We start from the raw sequence: 27,427 nt of genomic DNA, 5'->3' as shown, positions 1-27,427 counted from the left end.
AGACGGTTATTCCTGCAGAAACACTCAGATTTGGCAATTTCTGCAACTAGCAAGAAATGTATGGCTGTGTTGTTTCTGTTTTATAGTTGCTATGTGTTGTTATTTGTATGAGATGAGAGTCAAACTAGAGGAAACTTGTGTTAAAGGCAAACTGTTGTACTCACCAGGCCGACTTCTGAAGTACTCTGGCTTGTATCAGCTACCTGGAAACATGCTATTTTCTCTTTCTTCTGTATCGTGCAGTTGACAGCACCTAGTCATTTAGTTCTCAAGATTGCACATCATTTAATACAATACGGAGTTTTACTGAAGAGGAAAATCTGCTCTCACGCAATCAAGCTTGCTAACTGCTTGCTAGGTTTGTTAGCTTGGTTTCTAGTGATGTTCGTACCATCCTGTCTCAAAATAATCTGTAAACCATTCCTCTTCTTACCCTAATGGAGGATAAAAGTAGATGGTAAACAGCTACAGTAAAAGGTTAATAGCCTCCTCAATTGTGGACACTCAGTTCCTAAAAAAGTTCAGTATCATTTAATGTGTTGATTATTTCCTCGATTAGTCATTTTGGAGTATAAAATGTCAGAACATTGTTGTTGAAAGTGTCAATCACCAAAGCTTAAAGTCTTGTTTTGTACCAGCCAACAGTCAACAATCTAAATCTGAAAATATTATGTTCATCTGAAAGGCTGGGACAACAAAATTTGGGCTTTTTAAATGACAAAAAAACTAATAGGCGATTAAATTTCTCTTGATTGATTTGTTAATTGTTGCATTATTTCTTCTTTTTCCATTTATAGTTATATAGAAGTGATTTAAAAGGAGGCTCAAAACGTATTTAACATCTATTTGGAAATATGAATGTACTCCTGAGCAGGCTTATTATAGTTAACTAAAACTAAAACCAGCAGTGAAAAAAGCTTAGTTTTAGTTTTCTTTTCATTTTCTCCATTTTTACTGTGTTGTGTTCAGTTTGACTTGTTGAGATAACGGGCAAGTACCAGTAGGGAGAAGCATTAGCATTCACCAGTAGCATTATTTCATCCTTTACAGCTTGTACTAATCAAGACTTTCCTCCTAATACCCGGGAAACTAAGACTAAAACTGAATAAAAACTGCATAATCACTTGTTAAACTCACTAAAACTAAACTGAAATAAAAAAAAAAAAAACCTCAAAAACTAAATGCAAATAAAAACTAATGGAAATTTCAAAACTATAATAACCCTGCACCTGTCTGAGGGGACATAAGCGCATTATATTTTGGACCCCCAGAGTAGAAGGTCCCCAATTTCTATAGCACTGCCCCTGTACTGTACAAACACTGCTTCTCTATACAAGCTTTATAATAACAGTCTCTGGCCCACCGGCAGGCCACGCACTTGTTGCAGCACTAGTCCCGCGAGAGAGGGGGGAGCCGTGGGCGGATAGATGGATGGATGACCCTACTCCTGCTCCCCTCCCAACCAGCCCCAGCTGTCAGGTCCCTTCCTGACTCACCCACCCTGCTGCCCCCGGTACCATGGCGTCCAGCGAGGAGGACGGCACGGTTGAGGAGAAGGAAAACAACAACAAGAAGAGAACGAAAGGCACCGTCGCTACAGCATGGCTCACTTTCTACAACATCGCCATGACCGCCGGGTACGTGCGTAATTACGCGCAACTGTCGCCTATTAATAAGAAAACCCTTCAACTTAGCCTCTCCCTAAAAAACTGTAAGCGTGTGTTGCTGTTTATAGGACTGTGTGTCTCTGTGTCGAGCCGAAAGTGCCTGTTCAGTTCGCTGAATTTAGCGGCTTTAGAGGAGTTGGAGGAAACTTGAGGAGAGTATTTAATAGTAAAAAAAAATATGATATATATAGAAAAAGCGAGTGGGATTTATGTGCGTTGTTGAAAATGAATGAATGGCGTTTGGTGAAAGTAACAGGCTCGCGCTGCAGCCGTGTCCAAATAGGGTTGACTGCATGGTGTCAGGCCCACAGCTCGGCCCGACAGTTGCAGTGATAAGTATAGCCGGAGTGTAGCTGACACTGGAGCTCAGGTCTGGGACAGTGTAATGCTCCATGGGCAGATTTCTTAATAAACAACACATATTAGTGAATTGCAATGATATTTTTTTTTTTTGCAATTTCCAGCAGGGTAGATCAATATATGGGTCAATGACGTATAAGGATTTGCAACAACTCAATTGTAGAATAATAAAAACAAGCATATCTAATGCAGTAGTTCAAACATTCAGAAAGTTGTTTACCTGACAATTCATATTACAATTTGAAAGTGATTTTAGTGGGTTTTTAAGATTAATTGGCACTGGCCTTAAAAAAAAAAGTCATGTGGTGCGACCATGATTCATCTTGAAATATCTTATATAAATAAAAGATCATCATTTACAACATTTTAAAAAAAGATGCAAATACTTTGTTTCCAAACACTTTATATTACTGAAAGATGTGAAGCATGTTAACCCTCCTGTTGTCCTCAGGTCAAGGAAGGACAGGAGGAAGGAAAGGAGGAAGGAAGGAAGGAAGGGAGGAAAGAAGGAATGAGGAAGGAAAGGAGTAAGAGGGAGGGAGGGAGGAAAAGAGGAAGGAATTAAGGAAGGGAGGAAGAAAATGAGGAAGGAAGGTAGGAAGGAAGGAAGTGAGGGAAGAAGGAAGGGAGGAAGGAAAGGTGGAAGGAGGGACAGGAGGAAGGAAGGAAGGAAGGAAGAAAGGAAGGAAAGGAGTAAGGAGGGAGGGAGGAAAAGAGGAAGTAAGTAAGGAGAGAAGGAAAGGAGGAAGGAAATAAGGAAGGAAGGAAGGAAGGAAGGAAGGAAGTGAGGGAAGAAGGAAGGGAGGAAGGAAAGGTGGAAGGAGGGACAGGAGGAAGGAAGGAAGGAAGGGAGGAAAGCAGGAAGGAAGGAAGGAAGGAAGGAAAGGAAAGGAGTAAGGAGGGAGGGAGGAAAAGAGGAAGGAAGTAAGGAGAGAAGGAAAGGAGGAAGGAAATAAGGAAGGAAGGAAGGAAGTGAGGAAGCTAGGAAAGAAGTATGGAAGGAAGACGGAGCAAAGAAAGAGGAAGGAAGGAAAGAAGGAACAGTCAAAAGAGATGGGGTCAATTTGACCCGGGAGGACGACATGAGGGTTAAATAAATTAATTTATTTCAAGATGAATCATGGTCGCACCACATGACTTGTTTTAAGGCCAATTAATCTAGAAAAAACACTAAAATCACTTAATTTCACATTTATAATATGAATCTTCAGGTACACAACATTCTGAATGTTTGAACTACTGCATTAGATATGCTTGTTTTTATCAATCTACAATTGAGTTGTTGCAAGTCCTTATACGTCATTGACCCATATATCGATATTTTATAGAGACTCCATATCGTCTTAGAATTTGGATATCGTAATATCGTGATACAGCAGAAGTGTTGTAGGAAAAAACAACACTGGTTTTAAAATGATGTAATTTTCTGAACTATCCACATTGTTCTAGTTGGACTTGGCTTTACCTACTTTGTCATTATATTCAAATTACTGCTGATTATTTGTCAAAAAGTCATCCTTACAATATTGTTGTAATATCTATATCGAGGTATTTGGTAAAAAAAAAAATCGTGATATATGATTTTATCTTTATCGCCAAGCTTTAATTTCAAGTCCATTTTTTTTCCACGTCTTCCTCAAAAGTGGCCAGACAGAACAGAAACCGAAGAAAGAGTCAATACTTGTCTGCTCGTGTCACTTCAGCAATGAAAATATTGGAAGAGCTGCTGTCGGATCAGCAAGTGGCCCTGACGACTAAACACAGTGCCTCGGGCATCGATTACACCTTTATTTACAGCTCTAGATGTTTCTGCAGGATATTATGATAATCTTGTGTCTGTCTGCTCGGTCAATAATGATTTATCGTCACTGAGACTTATTCTTGTAGAGCTGCAATGATTAGTCGATAAAACAGATAGTTGATCACCTATTATATTGATAATCGATTAACCGTTTTGAGACATATTTTAAAAAGGTAAAATGTTATAATTCTCTGATTCAAGCTTCTTAAATGAGGTTTATTTAGTCCTCTGTGACAGTAAGCTGAATATATTTAGGTTGTGGACAAAAATACAATTTTTCACTGTTTTCAATGTTAGTAGCTAATCAATTCATTAAGAAAATAATCAATAGTTGCAGCCCCTCTATTCTTGTACTTCTTCATGGCTCACTTCATAATAACACAGATTCATTAATGCTGGAGGGCTGCAAATAACAATTATTTTCATTACAGATTTAATCGTTAACTCTACAAAACATCTTGAAATTGTGGAAAATATCCATCACAGTTTCCTAAAAGTTGGAGATGATGTCATGAAATATCTTATTTAGCCCAAAGATATTCACTTTACTGTAATCTACCACTAACTCCAGCGTATCTGTGCAGGTGGAACTAGTGAAAGTGACTTCCAATATCAAAATATTGGGTGATTATCAATGTTTTGTTCGTCTCCTAATCACCACAGCGTGAGCATATATTGTAGTTATTGGAAGAAGATAATATAGTTATGTAGTATTATGGTATTTTTCCACTCAGAGCAGCATTTAAAGTATTTAAAGTATCCAATCCCACTATCAACCAACAAAGATATTAATACCAGTCATTACCACAACCAGTATTTCATGGCTATAGTCTGTTATACTGTGGAGTGAGATGTGTTTTTAGAGACCTTCTGAATCTTAACTACTTTCTTTCTTTGACTTCTACACCAACATTTTGGCCATTATTTTTATTTTTATTTATCCTTTATTTAACCAGACGAAGTCCCATTGAGATATTAAAATCTCTTTTACAAAGGAGCCCTGGGGCAACAAATAGACAAGTTACACAGAAACATTGATGACAAGACTGATAAGAACAAAAATAAAATGGAAGAAAGACATGATGACAAGACAGAAAAACAGCAACACATGCCAAAAAAGCAACACACAACAAAACAAAACAGATTTACATAAATTACATGTAAAAGCAATTTAAAAATGAGGGGGGGGGGGGGGGGGGGTCATTGAAGACATGTGCATTGTTCAGATTTGGATTGTTTAAGTAATTGTTTAAAATGTCCAAGTGGGATAAAAACAGAAAAGCTTCAAAACTTTTTTGGAGCAGATTCCAACATGAATGGAAAAAATGGAAGGAATAAAGGGAGGAAAGACAGATTGAAGGAAGGAAGGAAGGAAGGAAGGAAGGAAGGAAGAAAGGGAGGAAAGACAGATTGAAGGAAGGAAGGAAGGAAGGAAGGAAGGAAGGAAGGAAGGAAGGAAGGAAGGGTAACTAAAAGTAGTCTTACCAAATTCGGTTGTATTACGTGGAATATTTAGAACCAGAGTGTTAACGGAGCGGAGATTGTATATGGAGGGATTCCAGGTCAATAGACTAGCGAGATAGCTAGGTAGATTACCGTTAATAGCTTTATAAATAAAAATGTGCCAGTGATGCCATCTACAGGATACACATTTAAATCTGTTATGATTTATTTTAGATTGACCAGGGGGAAAACTGTGAAGGCTTTGTAATCACCTTTTTTCTTCTTCTAAAAATCAACATTTGTCAGAAAGCAGTGAAAAAAGTAATATTTTATGTAATTTATAAAAAGGAATAAACTCAAAATATTTGCTGCTTCCATTTTCCTAAATGCTTGTAAATATAATATATTTGGTTTTAGCCTGTTGGTCGGACCAAAACAAGCAATTTCATGACATCAGACATTTTTTGATTTTTATGACATTTCATAGACTAAATAAGTCATAGATTAATAGAAGACATATGAATTGAAAGCATAAACAATCATCAGTTGCAGCTCTTTTCTAGATTAAGTGAAGGAGATTTATGTCAGTATTGGAAAGAGCAATAACCTCAAGCTAATAGGTCGTAGAGAAGCTGTAAATATTTGGTTAAAAAGTGAAGATGTGCGGGTGAGAAATGATTTTTAAAAGCAGACGAGACGTCAACATCAAGTTCAAACGGGGGGAGCCTGTAAAGCTTTCGGGGGGGGGGGGGGTCACGGTTGTGTTGATACTAGATGTGACATAACTTATACAGCGTCGTGAGGACACTCATGTCATGTCGTCTCTTGATGAAGGAGGTGAAAATGAAACGTCTGGTCTGGGCTTCTTTCCAGCTCAAGTTTAACTTTAAAAATGCAGAGTCATCGCTTTCATCGATGTCCCCTCTCATGTCATCTTTTAATAGTCGTCAGTAAATCTTTCTATTTTACCTTCGTGTCGTCTTCCCGGGTCAAATTAACCCCGTCTGTTTTGACTGTTCCTTCTTTCCTTCCTCCATCCCCCTTTCTTCCTTCCTTCTGTCCTTCCTTCCTCCCTCCCTCCTTCCTTCCTCCCTTCCTTCTTTCCTCTGTCCTTCTTTCCTTCCTCTTTTCTTTTCTCCCTCCCTCCCTCCTTCCTTCCTTTCTCCCTCCCTCCTTTCCTTCCTTCTTCCTCCTTTCCTCCCTTCTTTCCTCCCTCCCTCCCTCCTTCTCTCTTTGTTTCCTCCCCCTACCTTCCTCCCTTCCTTCTTTCCTCTGTCCTTCCTCTTTTCCTTTCTCCCTCCCTCCCTCCTTTCCTTCCTTCCTTCCTTCCTTCCTACTTCCCTTCCTTCCTTGACTCGAGGACAACAGGAGGGTTAACTGCGCTTCAGTGGAGAGTTTAATTACATTATGGAAACGCACACCAACATTTTAAAATGTCCACAAACGGGACGTAATGTTTGCTGCTGTGCTTTTATCTGATCTTTGGTCCAATGCATCTGTGAGAGGACCAATGTTTTCTTTTTGGTGTGAAAGAAAGAAAAACTGGTAGAGAGGAGGAGAGAGAAACATGCAAGCAGAGCAGAGACAAGATTAGAGTTTAGAGTTTTTAATAAATGAGCATGACCTGATTAAGCTGTCAGTTCATTTCTTTATTAATTGTTGTAAAAATCCATAAAATGTTACAAAATAGTGAAACATGTGCATCCTAATTTGTGTAAAGGTTAAGCGGAAGTTATCAGACTGCTTGTTTTGTCCAACCAACAGCTTAAAAACTGAAAAATATTCAGTTTTCTATCAATAAGACAGAAATAAGTAAAGCAGCAAAAGCTTTAAAATCAACTTTCTGCTGTAGTCAGTACGAGAGCTCGACCGATATATTAGTCAACTGATATTATCGGCTGATATTGGCCTATCACAGATATACCAGTATCAGTGTTTATGCCGCCCGATATGTGCCGATATTTATTTTTTTAAGATAGGATGGAGTAGAGTAATGTGGGACACTTTATAAATGGACTTCACAAGGGGTTACTTCCTGTCTGACTATTTTCCTACCCCCATTTATGACATCATAACTACAAAGTCACATGATCAAAAAAAGAGAGATAAATGCATTGGAGCTTAGATGTCCCACATTACATTAATTCACCCTATATTGGCTGCATTTTATGGATATTTGATTATTTTTTCTTAATATCAAGTATAAAATCTAAATATTAAATTTCCAGTGAAGTTTACAGTTTGTCATTTTTATAAAAATTACGTTTATTCTTAAACTGTAGAATATCATACCTCCATTACATATCTTTTTTCCCCCCCGAAATATGTTTATCGATTTTCAATATAGAGAAAAAAGAAAAAGAATATAAAATAAAGAAAAAAATAGAGAGAAAATAAGTAGAGGAAAAAGAGAAGAAGAAAAAAAAAATGTAAAGAACACAGCACATCAGGCACTACAATGATATTTTATGGTCATAAAATGAGTATCTACTATAGACAGAATATAAGAGCAGAAAAAAAAATTATATATAATAGTAAAATAAATATGTTGGTAGCCATATACAAGATCATACTCTCACTGTGAGGTTTTGTACAATAGCCAGTGTCTATGAGCTCACATTTTTAAAAGGTAATTCAATACTGGGTCCCATATTTAAGCAAACTTATCTCCATTACATATTTCTGTCGCAAGTGTTTGATATTCACATTTCAGGGATCATTGCAAAAAAAAAAAAAAAAAATGCATATGATTATTAGCTGATCAGCTTTTTTTTTTACTCCTTAATATCGGCATCAGCCCCAGAAATCAACTACCAGTCGAGCCCTCGTCTGTACAGAGCTGAAGAAGAAGAAGTTAGCCTCATTTTAACTTTCAGTGAAGTTTCTTTCCATCTTCTGCTTCATCTATACTGATATATTATTATATATTAGTGTCTGTACAAATGAATCCTATACAATCTGTTGTCTTTAACTCTTCACTATTAGACGTGTCATTTTCTAACATATCCCTGTGTGTTTCCTCTGCAGGTGGCTGGTTTTGGCCATAGCAATGATGCGCTTCTACATCCAGAAAGGCACACACAAGGGTCTGTACAGAAGTATAGCGAGGACACTCAAGTTTTTCCAGACCTTTGCGTTACTTGAGGTAAGACTTTAAGAGGAGAGAGACGTTATGTCATACATCTAACTGATAAGATGCTGTCTCACCTGAAAAGGAATCAGCAAGAAAAGGAAACAGAGGATGAACTAACACGTTTTTCTTGTCTTACAGGTGGGACATTGTGCCGTAGGTACGTGATGATGATTTTATTTATATTACAGATTCATTTTTACATTTTTAACCCTCCTGTTGTCCTCGAGTCAAGGAAGGAAAGGGGGAAGAGGGAAGGAAAGGAGGGAGGGAGGGAGGGAGGGAGGAAATGAGGAAGGAAGGAAGGAGGGAAGAGGGAAGGAAGAGGGAAGGAAAGGAGGGAGGGAGGGAGGAAGTGAGGAAGAAGGAAGGGAGGGACGGAGGGAGGGAGGGAAAGGAAAGAAGGGAGGAGAGGAGGGAGGGAAAGGAAAGAAGGGAGGAGAGGAGGGAGGGAAAGGAAAGAAGGGAGGAAGGAAGGAAAAAAGGGAGGAAGGAAGGAAAGAAGGACAGAGGAAAGAAGAAAGGGAGGAAGGAATGAAATAAGGTGGGAGGAAGGAAGGAATGGAGGAAAAAGAGAGGAAGGAACTAAAGAGAAAAGGAGGGGGGGAGGGAGAAAGGAAAAGAGGAAGGGAGGAAGGAAGGAAAGAAGGACAGAGGAAAGAAGGAAGGGAGAAAGGAAGGAAAGAAGGAAGGAAGGAAGGAAGGAAAGAAGGTGGGAGGAAGGAAGGAATGGAGGAAAAAGAGAGGAAGGAACTAAAGAGAGAAGGAGGGGGGGGGGAAAGGAAAAGAGGAAGGGAGGAAGGAAGGAAAGAAGGACAGCGGAAGGAAGAAAGGAAGGAAAGAAGGAAGGAAGGAAGGAAGGAAAGAAGGGGGGAGGAAGGAAGGAAAAAGAGAGGAAGGAACTAAAGAGAGAAGGAGGGAGGGAGGGAGAAAGGAAAAGAGGAAGGGAGGAAGGAAGGAAAGAAGGACAGAGGAAAGAAGGAAGGGAGAAAGGAAGGAAAGAAGGAAGGAAGGAGGGATGGAAAGAAAGAAGGGGGCAGGAAGGAAGGAAAAAGAGAGGAAGGAACTAAAGAGAGAAGGAGGGAGGGAGGAAGGACAGATGGAAGGAAGGAAGGGAGGAAAGAAGGAACAGTCAAAACAGACGGGGTCAATTTGACCCGGGAGGACGACAAAGGTTAAAAGAGTTTTTCATTATGTGTCAACACAAACATAACTCTTTCTTACCTGATCTGCAGGTATCGTGAGGACTTCTGTGATTGTAACCGGGGTTCAAGTGTGTTCGCGGATTTTCATGGTTTGGTTCGTCACCAACAGCATCAGACAGGTGACTACTGTTATATTTAACCCTCCTGTTGTTCTCGAGTCAAGGAAGGAAGGGAGGAAGAAGGAAGGAAAGGAGGAAGGAAGGAAGGAAGGAAGGGGGGAAGAAGGAAGGAAAGGAGGGAGGAAGGAAAGGAGTGAGGAAGAAAAGGAGGAAGAAGGAAGGAAAGGAGGAAGAAGGAAGGAAAGGAGGAAGAAGGAAGGAAGGGAGGAAGAAGGAAGGAAATAAGGAAGGGAGGAAGGAAAGAAGGAAGGAAGGAAAGGAAAGGAGGAAGGAAGGAAGGACGGAGGAAAGAAGGAAGGAAGGAAGGAAAGAAGGACGGAGGAAGGACAGAAGGAAGGGAGGAAAGGAAAAGAGGAAGGGGGGAAGGTTGGGGGAGGAAAGAAAGAGAGAAGGAGGGAGGGAGGAAGGACGGAAGGAAAGAAGGACGGAGGGAGGAAGGAAGGAAGAAAGGGGATGGAAAAGGAAAGAAGGAAGGAAGGAAAGGAGGAAAGAAGGAACAGTCAAAACAGACGGGGGTAACAAAACATGTCTGAAACCAGGTTTGATTGATGTTAAACCTTTTTCTTCCTTTTTTATATATATTTGTTAATTTCTTTTGACGTAACCGAAGATCCAGAATGAAGAAAGCGTACTCCTATTCCTGGTTGTGTGGACGATGACAGAGATTACCAGATATTCCTACTACACATTCAACCTGCTCCACCTCCTGCCGTACTTCATCAAATGGGCCAGGTGGAGACGCTAGCTAGCATAAACACACGTGGTGGCTGGAATTGAGCTTGAATTGTCTCGATGTCTTGTCTTGATATTGTGTTTTGAGCATGTCGGCCCGATCTGGTTATTTCACCTCTGGCATGCTTCCCTTTCCCCCCTCGGGCCTGAGACTGGCTTTACATGAGGAAGTAGATCAGCCGCGTGTGCAGATAGAAGAAGCATGTGTGTGTTTATTGATTAGCACTTTGTGGGCTAACCGCTAACGCTAACTCGGACAATGCTGATGTTACAGAAGATATTTAATAGTTTTAGGGTTTATTGAGATACTAGATGTATTTTAAAAGCAATGATTGTATTTTTATAGCACTCTACAATAACAAACTGCTTCCCTTATTAAATATTTTACAGAATAAAGAATCAGAAATCCATATATAAGCCACTCGCTGTGTGACATACAAGAAACAGAAATCCATTAACACTGAGGCCATTTCATAAAAAATTATGAAAGTGCAAGTCTGAAATGAGTTAAAGTAAGAAGAAATTAAGTGCGAATTAAAGAAATACGCTACTTTAAAGAGGTAAAATGCCAGTAAAAGAAGAAATTGAATATAAAACAGATAAATATATGGAATATAATAAATATGCATATATGGAAATGCATATAAAAAATTTAAATAATGACACTAAATTAACAGAAATGTGACAATTATGTATAAAATGTGCTTTATTGATGTACTTATCAAACTTTTTTTTTTTAAAAACAGAATTTCTTAGAATTAGCAATCAAAAAGTATTGATTTTTGAGCATAAAAAGTATAAAATTGAGGCAAATCTCGTGTTTATCGGTTAAATATGACGAACAACAAAATGCACCCAGCTGTAGAGTGACATAATGCCGGCCTACTACTGTATGAAGAGGACTTATGACGTGGCAGTCTGGCCTTGCATGTGTCCCTGCTCTACAGTAGCTCAGCTGAAACCTGAGTCGTCGGTCGGGAGGAACGTCAGCTGTACACATTGATAGCCGTCCAACACACAGGCTTGGCATCTTGGAGAGAGAGAGAGAGAGAGAGAGAGAGAGAGAGAGAGAGAGAGAGAGAGAGAGAGATTTACTACAATGCAATCATCAGGAGGCTTTGTAGTTTCATGCCAGCTCTCCTTTTGTAATGAGTCTTGATTCTCGTGCATTAAATATCGCTCCCTGCACACACACACACACACACACCCTACCTAACCCTTTACGTCTTTTTCTTAAAGCATGGAGGAGACGCCAGGCCGCCCCTCTCTCTTGAGCGAGGAGGGGGGGGGGGTAGCTCATGTTCAGCTGCTCCTGTTTTTTAAGACCCCATCTGTTTTGGTCATGGAATGTCCACCCAACATTTCTCCCCACATCCGCTGAGACGCTCCCCCGAGCCCCTTCGCTGCGGTCTTGACTAAATACAGGACCCCCTTGTAGCCCTGAGTCATGGCGTATACCCTACTAGAGAGGCCATGTGTTGTCACAAAAGGGAGTCACGCCATCTCACACCCCGCTGCATGTGGAGTAACCGGCGAGAACATGATAGTTTGTGGATTATTTCTGTATGTGTAATATCTCACAGTTGCTCACTTTGACTCTAATGGCTCAATAATGGATTTTAGATGATTTTATGACAAATTTAGGACCACATTTGGAAGATTCCCACATTACTTTTACCATGTTATGGAAGTTAAAATACCTACTTAGCAATATTTGTAAGTATAAGTAATGAAATAACCAAAATGCATCCATTGTCACTCTAATAATTAACCATTTAGTGGAGCGATTCATTCGCTGACAGCTGTCTGAACACATGCCAAATCAAATCTTCAGCTCTTTGCTCCAAAGTCTTCGTCACTAAGGCTCCTTCCTGACTTCCTGTCTGGCTGGTTTGCTCTCTTTGGATGCATTAAATGTTTAAAAAACCCATTATAGACACACTTTCAAGGCAGAAGTTGTGTCTCCCTTTTTAGATGACCAGGCTTTATTTAACCTTCCAGTCAGTCCCAATGAGTTATTATCTTTATCATCTGATATAACCTAAAAACTCGCCTCCGTCTTCTTATTTACTGTATTTTACTACCACCTGTCAAGTTGTGTCATACTCCCATATCTTCTTATCGCCTTAAGCAAATAATACTTCTTTTAGCCCATTCATAAAATCACATAATTATTCAGCTAATGTTGATCAGTTTAGTTGGTGCTGGACAGTATGGACAGGGTCTTTAAACTAGGGCTGGGCGATATGGACAAAATCAAATATCACGATACTAGACCAAATACCTCGATATCGATATTGCAGCAATATTATAGAGATGGCTGGTTGTGCTTTTACAAAATATTTACACGATGAAATGTTTGATAAATCATCAGTAATGTGGATATAATGACAAAGTGGGTAAAAGGTAAATAACAGTCTGGTGAGTTCAGAAAAATTGTATATTTTACTGTAATGCAGCTTTAAAATCAGGTAAAGACGACTGATGACATATCACGCACGATATTCAAAATCTAAGACGATATCTAGTCTCATATCACGATATCGATATAATATCAATATATTGCCCAGCCCTACTTTAAACTGTCTTAGAAATTTGGAAAACACCATTTATTTCTACTTTTTGCACAAGTAAATTGGCTAAAAGATCCAAGATGAGTTGATTTTGAGAGCCAAAATGTGCCAAATGATGACTCAAGATTTATATTTTTACTTAGGATTTATCTTAAGTGGATACATCAGGGTTTGGTGCCTTTGACTTTGTTGCAGTGTGCATTAGTTTTCCTGTTTGAGTTCCCGTGCACGAGTGTTTTAACCTCCACAATCTGTAGCTGCAGATCTGTAAAGCCGTGTAAATCTCTGAGCATGTTGCAGACAGTTAAAACATCCTTCTTTTCCTTTTTCTTTGATTCCAGATACAACCTTTTCATCATCCTGTACCCTCTGGGAGTCGTTGGAGAGCTGCTAACCATTTATGCTGCTCTGCCGTTCGTACGCAGATCTGGAATGTACTCCATGAGGCTCCCCAACAAGTATAACGTGTCCTTCGATTACTACTACTGCCTCATCATCATCATGCTGTCCTACATCCCACGTAAGGAGGATCTGAAGTCGTTAAACTGTGCACTTTGTAAAAGCACATAGAGCCAGATCGCCTTACTTTAAAAAAAAAAGAAGAAAACCGTACACTTAGCTTTTGAAGTGTTCCTTATGTGCACCATTATTCTCAGATTAACCTTTATACCTTGACGTAATAGATTGATGGCCTGTCATGTTACAATAATGAGCTGTGAACATTAAACTGTAGATGGAGGTCAGACCCACAAAAGGCAGGATAGACTCGTGCATATTTCACTAAATGAGACATGGCAGCTTCTCGTGTGTCTTGAAGTATTATGACAAGCAAAGTGACAAGTGGAGAGGAAGCGTTAAGAAGCATCTCACATGTCTTATTATAGACCTACGCGTTGTTATGTTGCAAGAGGCAGACTTGGGTTGGGAAAGGATTATTTGACATCTTTGGAAATATGCTCATTTTTATTCTTGCTAGAGAGAGTTTAGAGAAGAAGGATGATACCACTCTCATGTCTGCACTCTAAATATGAAGGTACAGTTTTCTAGCAATAGCTTCGTATATGATGTACAGGCCTTATTAAGCAGCTTTTGGCAAGAAAGTAGAGTTAAGTGTATACCACAAATCACAAATCTGCCTCTATCTATCCTTAGACCCTCAATTTGTATATGACAAAAACTCCCTGTGGTTTTTTTGGGGACAAATAGAAGAAACCTCAAGAAGAGCATCAGACGAGCGATGCCTCTTCCAGGACAGACAAGCATGCTGTAGATGTTGTGTGTGCATAATAGACTAAGGTGGCAAAATTACAGCAATACAGCATGGAAGAATAAGATGACACAATTATAAATGGATGTGAAGAATCTGATCAAGTCAATGAGCGCATTTCCCAAAAATGTAGTCTACAAGATACCAGCCAATCAGAGATCTTTGCCTACTTAAGTCTGTGGATTTCTAAATGCACTGCAGCTGCTTGAATGGTGGAAGGAACGGCCACCACCAAACCTACACCTCTTACATTAAGTTAAGGACACACCTTACTGGAAATGATACCCCCACATCCCCCATTGTCCACTAAGTTCTGCAATGCAATGTTTTTTTTAACTCTCACATTCTTTGCACCCAGTTTCAACATTGAAACCTGAAAGTAGGCCTGTCACGATAACTACTTATAGACGATATATTCAGATTCAGATTAATTTTATTCTTTGTCCCAAAAGGGCACTTAGTTTGCAGCAGGAATACAGAAAAAACAACACAGATCACACAACAGATTAAAACACAACAAACACATTTTTTTAAACTAATAAATCCGAATAAATATGTCCAAGCCAGGGACAGGGAGGACTAGGATGGACATGGACTATCTCCCTCTGTAAAGTGCGTTCAGTGCTTGGATGGAAAGAGGGATAAAGGATTTTTTGTACCGCTGTTTAAAAGCTATGGGAGTGCTAGAGCGCCTCCCAGATGGTAAAAGCGTACATACTCTCCATGCAGAGGGCGAATTTGTCTTGATAAATGTTGATTGCTTTGTTTAACAAATGCTTGTTATAAAATGCTGCAGGACTGCTAAACTCCACTCCCACTATCTTGCTGGCCACCTTCACAATCTTTGACATTACATTCTTTTCTCAGATGGGAAGATTTCCATACCAGCATATTGTCTCAGAAATAATCACAATATTATTGTCATTGTCACGAGCACAGTGAGGAATGGAGGACACTACTCACTTAGCCAATGTGACATGAATAGCCTCTTAGCTGCTAATGTGAAGTGTGGCAATACTGAGGTCAAAGGTCATGCCCATGTATCATAAGATAAGTCTGTATATAGACACGATGATGTTGATAATTAATATGACAGGCCTACCTGAGAGATTGTCCTCAGTGTCTATGAGCGAAGCCTTTAGAGCAGTGATCTCCAACCCTGCTCCTGGAGAGCTACTGACCTGCATGTTTTAGGTATCACCCCACTCTAACACACCTGATACTAATAATTAAGTCACTAACAAGCCTGTTGACAAGCTTCAGCTGCTTGATAACAAGTTAATTATTAGAATCAGGTGTGTTAGAGTGGGGTGATTTGACCTGCTTTATCATCAAATATAAAATCAGGGAGGCCAAAATGTCCCAAATGAACATCATACTGCATTGAAGAAGGCTTTAAACTAGCGATTGAGACCATAAACACATTTTGAAAACGTTTACTGAGGTTAGAAATCAAGTGAGAAGTTGGTGAATTCTCCATTGACTTGTATAGAGACGGAAGTCCTTTTGACACCAAAACGGTCGCCCCCTGGTGGCCTTTTGATAGAATGCAGTTTTAAGTTACTTCCGCATTGGCATCATTTCAGAGGACCGGAGCTCCCCGCCTGATTATGACACATATTGATTAGAAAAAGTATTGACAATGTGATTGATCATGTTTCATTTATTCATCTCCTCCGCAGTGTTTCCTCAGCTCTACTTCCACATGCTGCGGCAGAGGAGAAGGATGCTTCACGGGGAAGTCATAGTGGAGAAAGACGACTAGACAAACACCACCTCGTGCCTTCGTTTGAGCCAGCCTGCCTCTTTATCACCCTCACCTTCATCATCCCCCCTTCCCCCTCACCCCCCCAACCTGCTTCATCACCATCACCATCTCATCTTTTAGCACCATCAGCCGTTACATTCTACATCGCATCGGGACCGGAAGCTGACGACCTGTCTGACGAGAGCTAGAAAACTAAAAAAAAAAAAAAAACCCCATTGGAGTTCATCAGTTCTGATAAAAAGCTGAATCCTGAGTGTCTCTCTCTCTACAGGATTAATTCCTATCTGAATTCTAATATTGGAAAACATGTTTACAGTCCCCAGTGTTGCGGGAGCTCGAGGGGGCAGAAGTGCAACCCCGCCCCCTCAAAGCAGAGTCGCGTATTCACCCACCGGCTTCACCGCAGTGAGAGAAACACGCGCTGACCATGAATAACATATAACATGAGCCACAGCTGAGTCACAGCACTGCATCCACCGTCTGGGCGAGAAAACAGCAAATGAAAAGCTTTCCAGGGAAATGTGAAATGAAACATTGGAGGAAGATTTGTAATGTGTGTCTTGTAGGGCTGGGCGATTATGGCAAAAATCTAAATAATTGAACTTTTAACCTCAATTACGATTAATGAACGATTATCTCCACCCTTGATGAACCATTATATATTTTCACAGTTTCTTTTGTTTTGTATTTTACACTGCTGCCCTCACACATGAGGATCTTTAGGGAGTGAAAATAATGATGTTTTAAGGTGTGACGCTGTGGTTAATGTCTAGTTTACTTGATTAGAACTATGTAACTATGTAAAGATCATGGTTTGGGTTGAAATGATCACTGGAGACAAGTTTTCAAATTCCTTAAAGATATGCAACCTTTGCTGTCATGGCAACAGTGAACACTACAATGAATTGACATGAGCAAGATTAGAGTTTCTAAATGTCGGTTTCAATTATTTTTCGATTAATTGCCCAGCCCTAGTGTCTTGACTTGCACCCCCCTCCCCCAACAAGCCCACCCCAATTGGCAATAATATATATATTTGTGTGTGTGTGTGTGTGCATTTTCCATCATAGCGATTTTCTACAAAACGAATCGTGTGGCTGTACAAAACAAAACCAAAAAAAAAAATCTAAAATATGAAGAAAATATTCAGCGATTTATCATACCTCAACAATAAACCTACATTTAGACAATATGCTGCTTCTTTTGTGTATGTTTGTTTTACCTTTTATGTTTAAATGATGCAATGTGAAAGGAGCGGTTACTAGTGAGCATCATCTGTTTGTTAAAAAGATAATTTATTCACATACTGTATACTCACTTAGAGCTCAAACTTTACATTATGTCCGCTTGGCTCAGCTCATGCATTCTTTTTATGTTGCTTTGATGTTTACTATGTCAAATTCATTTACAAGAGTGCATCTTAAAACAAATTTGAGTCTTCAGAAAAGTAGAAGCTTTCGTCTTTGAGACTACAATTCAAATTTATGTGAGCACTCGCAGTCGTTAGTCACTGTTTTGTTTGTTTTTGAATAAAAAGGATCTGATGTCCGTGTTGGTAGAAAGGTAGTTAGATTCCCTCCTAATAAAAAGGTGCTATTGTAAGATCATTTCAATCTTCTGTGCAGCTGAAGGAAGTGACTGTGATCGGGAGTTGATCTAAAGTAGGAAAACAGGATGTGAAATGATTGAAAGAGGAAATGTTAATCAATGAACTGCGTAGCTCATGGTTGTCTGTCATGAAAATCAACTTTTTTCTTTTTTTTTTTTTTTGCTCATAATTTAGGTTAAAGAGGACAAAAACACAACAAAAGCCAAATGTCAAAGAGAAAAGAAAAAAAAACAACAAATGTGAAAATATCTTTTGTGCAAAATCAATAAACTAAATTCTACAATACTCTGGAGAGTTTTTGTGATTACCTTCACACTGACTCACGCAGAAAGACGAGATCGGCATGTAAATCTAGAAATAAGCCAATAAATACAAAAAGCCTCGTGGGGTTTTACAGATTTATTTGTGAGCGTTTTCTTCATTTTTCGTAGCCGTACTTCATTTTATACTCAACAGGGAACAGTATTTACCTGAGTGCAGAAAATGGCACATTTTATATTTGTAGCTGGGATCCACAGATTCTCATTCATAAACATACATATGTTGTTTGTAATAGTTAAAAAATAAATCCCGTAATCACAACATACCGTACATAAAGTATTAAACTTGTAAACTTGCAGTCTTGAACCAAAACTCAAGCTGATTTTTCTGCATTTATGTGTAAATATTTCATTCGTTCTTGGTATAAAAATGAATATTCTATATAAAGACATTCATGAGGTTAGATAACAGTTTTCTGGAAGATAGCATGTCAGCGTCATTTTTTTTGCGCATCATTTTTGCACCTTTTTTATTCTCCTTTTAAGACAAATTACATATAATGAAAAAGCACTACGGTGAATCCATTCTGATTCATAGAATTTATAAATTTCCTACAAAACTTGCATAATGAAATATACATTCAGATATTCAGTTGCACGTGGAATACAGTTTTATAAAATGTATTTCAAATAACCATAAAAAATATTTATATATATATATTTATATATAACTCAATAGGTGATTTGGTAATTTAAAAAAATAGAAAACACTGATTCTCCTTCTTTGGTTGCCCCGCTGTATTGCACTTGCTGGTGACGTTGGACTGGTTTCATTTTGGAGGAGAAATGCTTCTCATCAGCATCAGAGAGACGCTCGCTGCTGCAGCACCGGGCTCTTTTAAAAAATTGTCCCTTTGCTCTCTCCGTACCGACCGTCCATGTGCTGGGTCAGTGGACCGGTGCCACAATGGGTGAAGTCTAGCTGCTCACTGCAAGCTCCCTTTCAAGATAATGCTATGAGCTTGGGAATAATGCTGCGGAAAGACGGGAAAAGTGACATTAACAAAGCTCTGAGGAAAAAAAACTGAACAGGAAGACAAAGAAGAGACACAGAGCCTGAAAGAAATGTTAATACAGAAAGTTCAATCACTTACGGGTCTCCATTTTCTTCTCACAGATGTAGCCTATGCGATCTTCACAGAAGAAATCGTTCCATAACCCTTCGTGGACGAGACCTGCACAGTCCTCTCCTATGTCATGCCCATGGCCCCAGTTGTCAGGCTGACCGGGCTTCCACTTCCTGCAGGCAAACAACAGGGGGCGACCTCACATCAGATTTACACTGTTTCATATAAAGGGTCTGATAAAAGTGCAGCAGGTATTTGACAGGGATCTTCCAATTTCTGCAGCAGATTGCACATATTTTATTGATTTTATTGATCATTAAATATTCCTGCCTCTGCAATGTTTTGGATCTGTTAAGTTAACTCACTTTACTGTATTTCTGTGTAAATCTTATTTAACCCTCCTGTTGTCCTCGAGTCAAGGAAGGAAGGAAGGAAGGAAAGAAGATAGGAAGGAAGGAAGGAAGGATGGAAGGAAGGAAGGAAGGAAGGAAGGAAGGAAGGAAAGATGGAAGAAAGGAAGGAGGAAAGGAAGGAAGGAAGGAAGGAAGGAAGGGAGGAAAGGAAAGAAGAAAAGGAGGGAGGAAGGAAGGGAGGAAAGGAAAGGAAGGAGGGAGGAAGGAAAGGAAGGAAGGAAGGAGGGAAGGATGGAAGGAAGGAAGGAAGAAAGGAAGGGAGGAAGGAAAGGAAGGAAGGAAGGAGGGAAGGAAGGAAGGTAGGAGGGAGGGAGGAAAGAAGGAACAAGGGAGGGAGAAAGGAAAGGAAGGAAGGATGGAGGAAAGAAGGAATGAAGGAAGGTAGGAGGGAGGGAGGGAGAGAGGAAAAGAGTAAGGGTGGAAGGAAGGAAAGAAGGACAGACGAAAGAAGGAAAGGAGGAAGGAAAGGAAGGAAAGAAGGAAGGACGTAGGGAAGGAAAGAAGGAAGGAAGGAAGGAAGGGAGGAAAGATGGAACAGTCAAAACAGACTGGAAGGTTAAAGCTGGTTTTTGTACCCTTCGCCTTTTTATACATTTCTTTTATGTGCAGTTTTGTACATTTGTTGGATATTTTTGTGTGCACAGGTTGCACACTTCTCTCAATTTGAAAGTATTTGTCTTGTTTGAATGAGCAGCAGCAACAGAGGATTTTACTCGCTAGTCAACACAATCAGAGAAAATCAGAAAGTTGAGATTTTCACAGGAATTTGAAGGTTTGATGTTGTTTTACCCACCGGCTTTATCAGTAAATGTGCTTTTTTTAATCTCTTATTATTCTTGGAAAGCAGTGTTTTGCACAGCTCTGAGACAAAATATCCATCCTGGGAACAGCAGCAGCTTTTACAGAGAAGAAAATGTTCCCAGTGATGAGAGTTTTTTTTTTGTTTTTTTGTTTTTGTTTGTACTGACGTGAAAGTAGGTTCAGTCCCATCCAGCCATCGCCACACATTCTCGTCTCCTTTGTCGGTCAGACCCATCCAGAAGAAACCCTTTCCAAGGATCTGCCTCTTCAGCCATTTCTGAGGTGACATGAGGACAGAAAAAGAGTCAAAAACAGAAGAATTATGATACTAAATGACACTAAATACAACATTCATCCATGCTATTTTTTGCCTATTTGCATTATAAGCAACTGCAATGCCCCCACCCCCCCCCCCCCCCCCTAATAAAATAATAGTCACCTGTTCCTCCAGATCATTGATGATCACCAATGAAGCAGATTGTTTTTCACACATTGCCTTTGCTTCATCAAAACTGTCCATTAGTTTGGAGAAAAAGTAGCACCCGTCTCTGTAGTTTGCCCACTCAGGAGGGCAGCCTGCAAACATCAGGTGATTTCATTTAATAAGAGACATTATCATTATTAATAGTGCAAGATTATTTATAGGAAGTAGGCTTATTTGGGTTTTTTTTTTTTGCAGAGAGTTAGATGAGAAGATTGATGAGAAGGCTATAGAGAAGGGAAAAAAGTCTGAATGTTTTATGATGAAGGCCTCAAGCCAAAATGCATTGGTTTATTAACCTTCGTGTCGTCCTCCCGGGTCAAATTGATCCCGTCTGTTTTGACTGTTTCCTTCTTTCCCTCCTTCCTTCCTTCCTTCTGTCCTTCCTTCCTCTTTCTCTCTTTCTTTCCTTCCTCTCTCTTTCCTCCCTTCCTTCTTTCCTTCCTCCATCCCTCCTTCCTTTCCTCCCTCCTTCCTTTCCTACCTCCCTCCTTCCTTCCTTCCTCCTTTCCTTCTTCTTCCTCCCTTCCATCCTTCCTTCCTTCTTTCCTCTGTCCTTCTTTCCTTCCTTCCTCCCTTCCTCTTTTCCTTTCTCCTTCCCTCCCTCGTTCCTTTTTTACTCCCTCCCTCCTACCTTCCTTCCTTCCTTCTTTCCTCCGCCCTTCCTTCCTTTCCTTTCTTCCCTTCCTTTTTTCCTTCCTTCCTTCCTTCCATCCTTCCCTCCTTCCTTCCTTCCTTCTTTCCTTTCCTCCCTTCCTTCCATCCTCCTTCCCTTCTTCTTCCTCCCTTCCATCCTTCCTTCCTTCCTTCTTTCCTCCTTTCCTTCTTCTTCCTCCTCCCTTCTATCCTTCCTTCCTCCTTTCCTCTGTCCTTCTTTCCTTCCTTCCACTTTTCCTTTCTCCAGAGGACAGAGGAAAGAAGGAAGGGAGGAAGGAAGGATGGAAGGAAGGAAGGAAGGGAGGAAAGAAGGAACAGTCAAAACAGTTATTTTCGCTCTCTGACTGAAGTTACCTGGAGCCCAAAGTGTAGGAGCCACGGTCCGGTCGTCCAGCAGAGACACCGGGCCCAGAGGCATCGCTGGAACCCGAACAGGGAATCCTGGTTGTCCTGGTGGTCCTGCTGCTCCCGGAGGCCCCACTGGTCCTGGCAGTCCCCTTGGTCCCTGCTCTCCAGCTGGCCCCATTGCACCTCTGATACCCGGTGGGCCCTGTGCCCCCTGAGGACCAGGCTGTCCGTCTCTCCCGGGCAAACCAGCAGTACCCGGCTCTCCTTTAGCACCAGAAGGCCCGGCTCTGCCTCCTGACCCTCTGGAGCCTTTGGACCCGGGGCCGCCGGGGACGCCTGGCAAACCTTTTAACCCTGGTAAACCTGGTGGTCCTGGGAAACCCTGATCTCCTCTGGGACCTGGTATCCCCGCTGGACCCTTATCACCTTTCTCTCCCTTCTTGCCAGATTGACCAGCTGGTCCCTGAGGTCCTTTGTCCCCTCTTGGGCCTCTGGGACCCGGAGGACCTGAGACAGAAAACAAGCAATTAGCCAGTGAAACCATCTTTAACCTTCCTGTCGTCCTCCCGGGTCAAATTGACCCCGTCTGTTTTGACTGTTCCTTCTTTCCTCCCTTCCTTCCTTCTGTCCTTCTTTCCTCCCTCCCTCCGTCTTTCATTCCCTCCTTCCTTCCTCCTTCCCTCCTTCTCTCTTTCTTTCCTTCCTCTCTTTCCACCCTCCATCCCCCTTTCTTCCTTCCTTCAGTCCTTCCTTTCCTTCCTCCCTCCCTGCTTCTTTCATTCCCTCCTTCCCTCCTTCCTTCCTTCCTTCCTTCTCTCTTTCTTTCCTTCCTCTCTCTTTCCACCCTCCATCCCCCTTTTCTTCCTTCCTTCAGTCCTTCCTTTCCTTCCTCCCTCCCTACTTCTTTCATTCCCTCCTTCCTTCCTGCCTTCCTTCCTTCCTTCCTTCCTTCCTTCCTTCCTTCCTCCCTCTTTCTCTCTTTCTTTCGTTCCTCTCTCTTTCCACCCTCCATCCCCCTTTCTTCCTTCCTTCTGTCCTTCCTTTCCTTCCTCCCTCCATCCTTCTCTCTTTCTTTCCTCCCTCCTACCTTCCTTGTTTCCTCTGTCCTTCTTTCCTTCCTTCCTCCTTTTACTTCCTTCTCTCCTCCCTCCCTTCCTTCCTTCCTTCCTTCCTTCCGCCTTTCCTTCCTTCTTCTTCCCTTCCTTCCTTGACTCGAGGACAACAGGAGGGTTAAAGGAGTCTTTGACATTTGGAGAAATACTCTGAAATAATACGTTTCTTTACTTGGAGGAAACGGTCGATAACACTTTTCAAGACTGGCGTTGTCCAAAGGTAGACCAACAAATACTGACTCATAAGTAAAACTCCAACTTTTTACACTTTTCTTTCTTCAAATTACACAAACAACACATAACACATTGAAGCTTTTGAGAGCCAAGATAGTTGTTTCCACCTGTGCCGACATTTTTATAAGATACAATAACAATTTATTGCCCCACAGGGAAATTTCCCCTTTGGACACACAACGCTGCAGCTGTACGGTACCAAATAATTCAGGATGACAGTAAAGCATACATCTCATAAATAGTGATAAAAAGTAAGACAAGTTACTGAGGATAAAAACTATAAATACGCCAAATTCTGACATCATCAAAAAAGGTAAAAGACTGAAGATTCTCATCTACTAAGGTAACGGTCCAGCTAAGCTAGTTCCAGCTTCATTTTTAACCTTTGTGTCGTCTTCCCGGGTCAAATTGACCCCGTCTGTTTTGACTGTTCCTTCTTTCCTCCCTTCCTTCCTTCCGTCTGTCCTTCCTCCCTCCCTCCCTCCCTCCTTCTTACCTTCCTCCATCCCCCTTTCTTCCTTCCTTCTGTCCTTCCTTCCTCCCTCCATCCTTCTTTCCTTCCCTCCTTCCTTCTTTCTTTCCTTCCTTCCTTTACTTCCTCCCTCCCTCTGTCTTCCCTCCTTCCTTTCTTCCCTCCTTCCTCCCTCCCTCCCTCCTTCTTTCCTTCCTTCCTTCCTTTCCTTCCTCCCTCCCTCCCTCCCTCCTTCTTTCCTTCCCTCCTTCCTTTCTTCCTTCCTTTACTTCCTCCCTTTCTTCTTTCATCTGTCCTTCTTTCCTTCCTTCCTCCCTTCCTCTTTTCCTTTTTTCCCCTCCCTACTTCCTTCCTTCTTTCCTCCATCCTTCCTTCCTTCCCTTCCTTCCTCCCTCCTTTCCTTCCTTCTTCCTTCCTTCCATCCTTCCTTCCTTCCTTCTTCCTTCCCTCCTTTCCTTCCTTCTCCCTCCCTTCCTTCCTCCTTCCTTCCTTCCTTGACAACAGGAGGGTTAATGGACTATTTAATAGTTTCGTATTTCCCAATATGAAACATTTCACCGTTCATCTCTCACCTTGTAAAATAGTGAAGTTGGTTATTAGTTGTGAGTGCTTGGTGTCCACCAGCTTCATCTCCTCCATGACAATAGAGAGGTTGGTGACCTCCTTGTCCACACGTGCCGCCAGATCTTCCTGCTGGGACCTCAGACTGCCGGCATCTATCGTCACATCTGTCACACTGTTGTTGAGGTTCAACAAGAACTCTGCGTGACGGCCGACGGTCTCGGAACAAGTGCGCAAATCGTTCAGGTTGAGGTTGATGGCGCCCAGGAGCTGCGTGGTGAAGCTGATGTTGCCGGTCACGCGGTCCATACTCTGCTCTGACTCGTCCAGCCTCACCTCCAGACGGTCAAACCTAGTGGACGTGAGGTTGCCGAAGTCCCTCTGCTGGTCCATAACCTCCCTCAGGGACTGGTCGTGAGTTTCAACCAGGGTGCTGGTGTTCTGGAGCTGGTTGGACATCATAGTAATCTGCGATCCCACGTCTTCCAGGCTGTCGCTGTTGGTCTTTGCCAGAACTGATGCATTACTGGACATAACCTGCAGGTTCTCCACTTTACTTCGAAGCCAATCGCTATCAGAGCGCGTCTGTCGGGTCGTCTGCTCCAAGCTCTGAAAGTCATTGCGCATTTTCTGAATGGCCTGGCTGGTGTCGTCCACTGAGCGCTGCAGAACGGCGATGAAGCCTCTCTGCTGGGCCTGGGTGAGGTTCAGGCCGCTGATGCTGAGCAGCGCCTCGTTCTGACGTTTCATCTGCTGCTGGAGTTCTCTCTGCAGCCTGGCGGTGTCCTCCTGCAGACCCCCAATGATGCCGTCATAAGACTGCAGGGTGCCATTTACAAGGCGTAAGGTGGCTGTGTTGCTGCTCAGCACTCCCTGAATGGAGTCCTGATTGTTCTGGATGTCTGAGCCAACGTTCTGTAGCTGACTCAGCTTAGCTTGGTCGCTGTGGATGCGTTCCTCCACCGCAGACAGCTGCCTCTGAAGAGTCCAGATGTTGTTCTTAAAACTCTGGATCTCTGTGGTGGTGTTCTCAGATTTCACCCCAGTTCGATGATCTGAGGAAAAAAGAGTCATCAGCACCATCAATCATAAAAAACAGTTCAGCTTCTCACTGTAACGTTTACTTTCATTCAAACACAGATGAATGAAACTTACCAAGCTTTTGCAAATCCCTCTCAACAGCAGTCATCTTTCCTCCATAGTCTGCAATACCTTCAGACACACTGTCAACTTTTTGCACCACTGTAACAAAAGCAGGTAGGACAAAGGTTAGTGTCATTGTCTCACACAGGATCTGTCCTTTATTACCAGACCAGAATTGCCTGCAACCACAGACATCATATATAAAAGGGATCAGAGAGGAAACCACTGACAGATACTATAAGAGACGTGTCTACATATCTTGTAGGCATGTAATAATGGTGGACTCGATTAACGTAATCTCTTGGATTAGGTCACATTTAATGTATGACAGACGTAAGTAGAAAAGGCTAAAATTGGAGTGGAACTAAATTTAGGCTGAGAGAAAGAAAAAGGAAGTGACTGAGCAAGAGACAGAAGGAGGGAGGGTGGGAGGGGAAAAACACATGATTCAGCAAAGATGGAGTGGGTGGTCAATGACAGAGAGTGAGTTTGGAGGTGCATGGGGAGACATGGCGAGGGCCCTAGGGGACAGGAAGTGACCTAGGGGGGGGTCTTCAGTAAACAGGCGGATCAAAGACAGCCCGGAGGAGGCAGACGCTGTGGCAGGGAGGCTCTTCACGCCCCACAGGCGACACCAGTGTTCATTTCCTCTGGAATGTGTCTGGGATTTCGGGGAACCGGCCCACTGCTACCACCACCAGCCTCGCCAGGGGGACACATCCTCTTTCTGGAGACTGCTTGGGCTTCTCTGCTGGGAAGCTGTTTGTTCCAACTGTTAAGACAACAGTTCAGACCCAAGCCTTTCACCCTCAGAGGTTACATCAACAGAAGAGACAAGATCATTCATTTTAAATCAACCCATCCCTTCAAATACGGGCTAGGGTGAAGGGGTTTTATTTCTGGCCCCATTCAACATGGCGTTAAATGCATCTTTATGTAGTTTTATACAGGGTTGTAAAAGTTAACGCAATTTAATTGATGCTATTTACGCATTCTGTTACAGGGATTTATATTGTAAGTAAATTATCTGATTCACACTCTGGAGGAAAATGTGGCAGTAATGCATTAATAAACTGGATACCAACTGCCGAAGAAGAAGAAGAAGAAGAAGAAGAAGAAGAAGAAGAAGAAGAAGAAGAAGAAGAAGAAGAAGAAGAAGAAGAAGAAGAAGAAGAAGAAGAAGAAGAAGAAGAAGAAGAAGAAGAAGAAGAAGAAGAAGAAGAAGAAGAAGAAGAAGAAGAAGAAGAAGAAGAAGAAGAAGAAGAAGAAGAAGAAGAAGAAGAAGAAGAAGAAGAAGAAGAAGAAGAAGAAGAAGAAGAAGAAGAAATGTCATAGATTAAAGATTACTAGTTACTCTATTTAAAATGTAATAAGTAATGTAACTATTTCAATGACTTCATCAAAGTAATGTAACTTATTACATTTGATGACTTTTCTAATTTTCTAACCAATGTTTCCAGCTGTTAGGGTAAATGTTCCCTCCATCTGTCCTTCCTTCCTTCCTTCCTACCTTCCTTCCTTGTTCCCATTAAGCACCAAAATCTAAGTCCAGCTGTGTTTCATGGATACTGACATGATTTATAAGGGAGATCATTTCTTATAAAGCAACATTTATCTCTCATTTGAAAATGTATTCATTAGTTCATGTAGATTTTGGAATATAAAATAAAGATATTTGATGAATAAAGTGGGTTTAATTGGTACTGTGACTCCATTTAAGCCCACGTCATGATTTATTTATTGGGGCGGCTGTGGCTCAGGAGGTAGAGCGGTCGTCCACCAATTGGAAGATTGGCGGTTCGATTCCCGGCTCCTCCAGTCCACATGTCGATGTGTCCTTGGGCAAGACACTTAACCCCAAATTGCTCCCGTTGCTGTGCCAACGGTGTATGAATGTGTATGAATGATTAGCTTCCTCTGATGTGCAGGTTGGCACCCTGCGTGGTAGCTCCTGCCATCAGTGTATGAATGTGTGTGAATGGGGTGAATGAAATGTATTGTAAAGCGCTTTGAGTGGTCGAAAAGACTAGAAAGGCGCTATATAAGTACAGTCCATTTACCATTTACCATTTACTAAATATATAAACAAAATATTGATTTCAAAGAATTAAAAACAGCAATATATGTATTCAGTAACATGTTAA

At 41.3% G+C, this 27,427-nt stretch overlaps 2 protein-coding genes across 2 annotated transcripts; one reads left to right on the top strand and one right to left on the bottom strand.

Annotated features, from left to right (window-relative positions):
• The first annotated feature begins 1,518 nt into the window (after positions 1-1,518).
• hacd1 (3-hydroxyacyl-CoA dehydratase 1) lies at positions 1,519-16,821 on the top strand. Its single transcript, XM_062441834.1, has 7 exons — positions 1,519-1,637; positions 8,299-8,416; positions 8,543-8,561; positions 9,637-9,725; positions 10,336-10,457; positions 13,372-13,550; positions 15,980-16,821. Exons 1-7 carry the CDS (start codon positions 1,519-1,521, stop codon positions 16,060-16,062), a joined length of 729 nt encoding a protein of 242 aa, XP_062297818.1. The 3' UTR covers positions 16,063-16,821.
• Positions 16,822-18,070: 1,249 nt separating this feature from the next.
• Positions 18,071-26,003, bottom strand: LOC134002133 (collectin-12-like). Its single transcript, XM_062441415.1, has 8 exons — positions 25,910-26,003; positions 25,296-25,382; positions 24,152-25,195; positions 21,768-22,268; positions 20,715-20,851; positions 20,443-20,552; positions 19,089-19,234; positions 18,071-18,968 (listed from the first exon to the last, which is right to left on the bottom strand). The coding sequence occupies exons 1-8, from the start codon at positions 26,001-26,003 to the stop codon at positions 18,949-18,951; spliced, it is 2,139 nt and encodes a 712-aa protein (XP_062297399.1). The 3' UTR covers positions 18,071-18,948.
• Between the last annotated feature and the right edge of the window lie 1,424 nt (positions 26,004-27,427).

The sequence above is a fragment of the Scomber scombrus genome, chromosome 20, assembly GCF_963691925.1.
Source record: "Scomber scombrus chromosome 20, fScoSco1.1, whole genome shotgun sequence".
Classification (NCBI taxonomy): domain Eukaryota; kingdom Metazoa; phylum Chordata; class Actinopteri; order Scombriformes; family Scombridae; genus Scomber; species Scomber scombrus.
Note: the sequence above shows the minus strand (reverse complement) of the source record. Positions and strands in the feature narration are given on the sequence as shown.

Bases quoted from the DNA above. Each gene is read 5' to 3' on its own strand.
- hacd1 (XM_062441834.1), top strand. From the start codon at position 1,519: ATGGCGTCCAGCGAGGAGGACGGCACGGTTGAGGAGAAGGAAAACAAC. The intron at 9,726-10,335 runs GTGACTACTGTT...ACGTAACCGAAG, and splicing joins TCACCAACAGCATCAGACAG to ATCCAGAATGAAGAAAGCGT. The intron at 10,458-13,371 runs GTGGAGACGCTA...CTTTGATTCCAG, and splicing joins TACTTCATCAAATGGGCCAG to ATACAACCTTTTCATCATCC.
- LOC134002133 (XM_062441415.1), bottom strand. From the start codon at position 26,003: ATGTGTCCCCCTGGCGAGGCTGGTGGTGGTAGCAGTGGGCCGGTTCCC. The intron at 25,196-25,295 runs GTAAGTTTCATT...TTTTTTCCTCAG, and splicing joins GAGGGATTTGCAAAAGCTTG to ATCATCGAACTGGGGTGAAA. The intron at 18,969-19,088 runs GTAAGTGATTGA...GTCTTTCCGCAG, and splicing joins TGAGAAGAAAATGGAGACCC to CATTATTCCCAAGCTCATAG.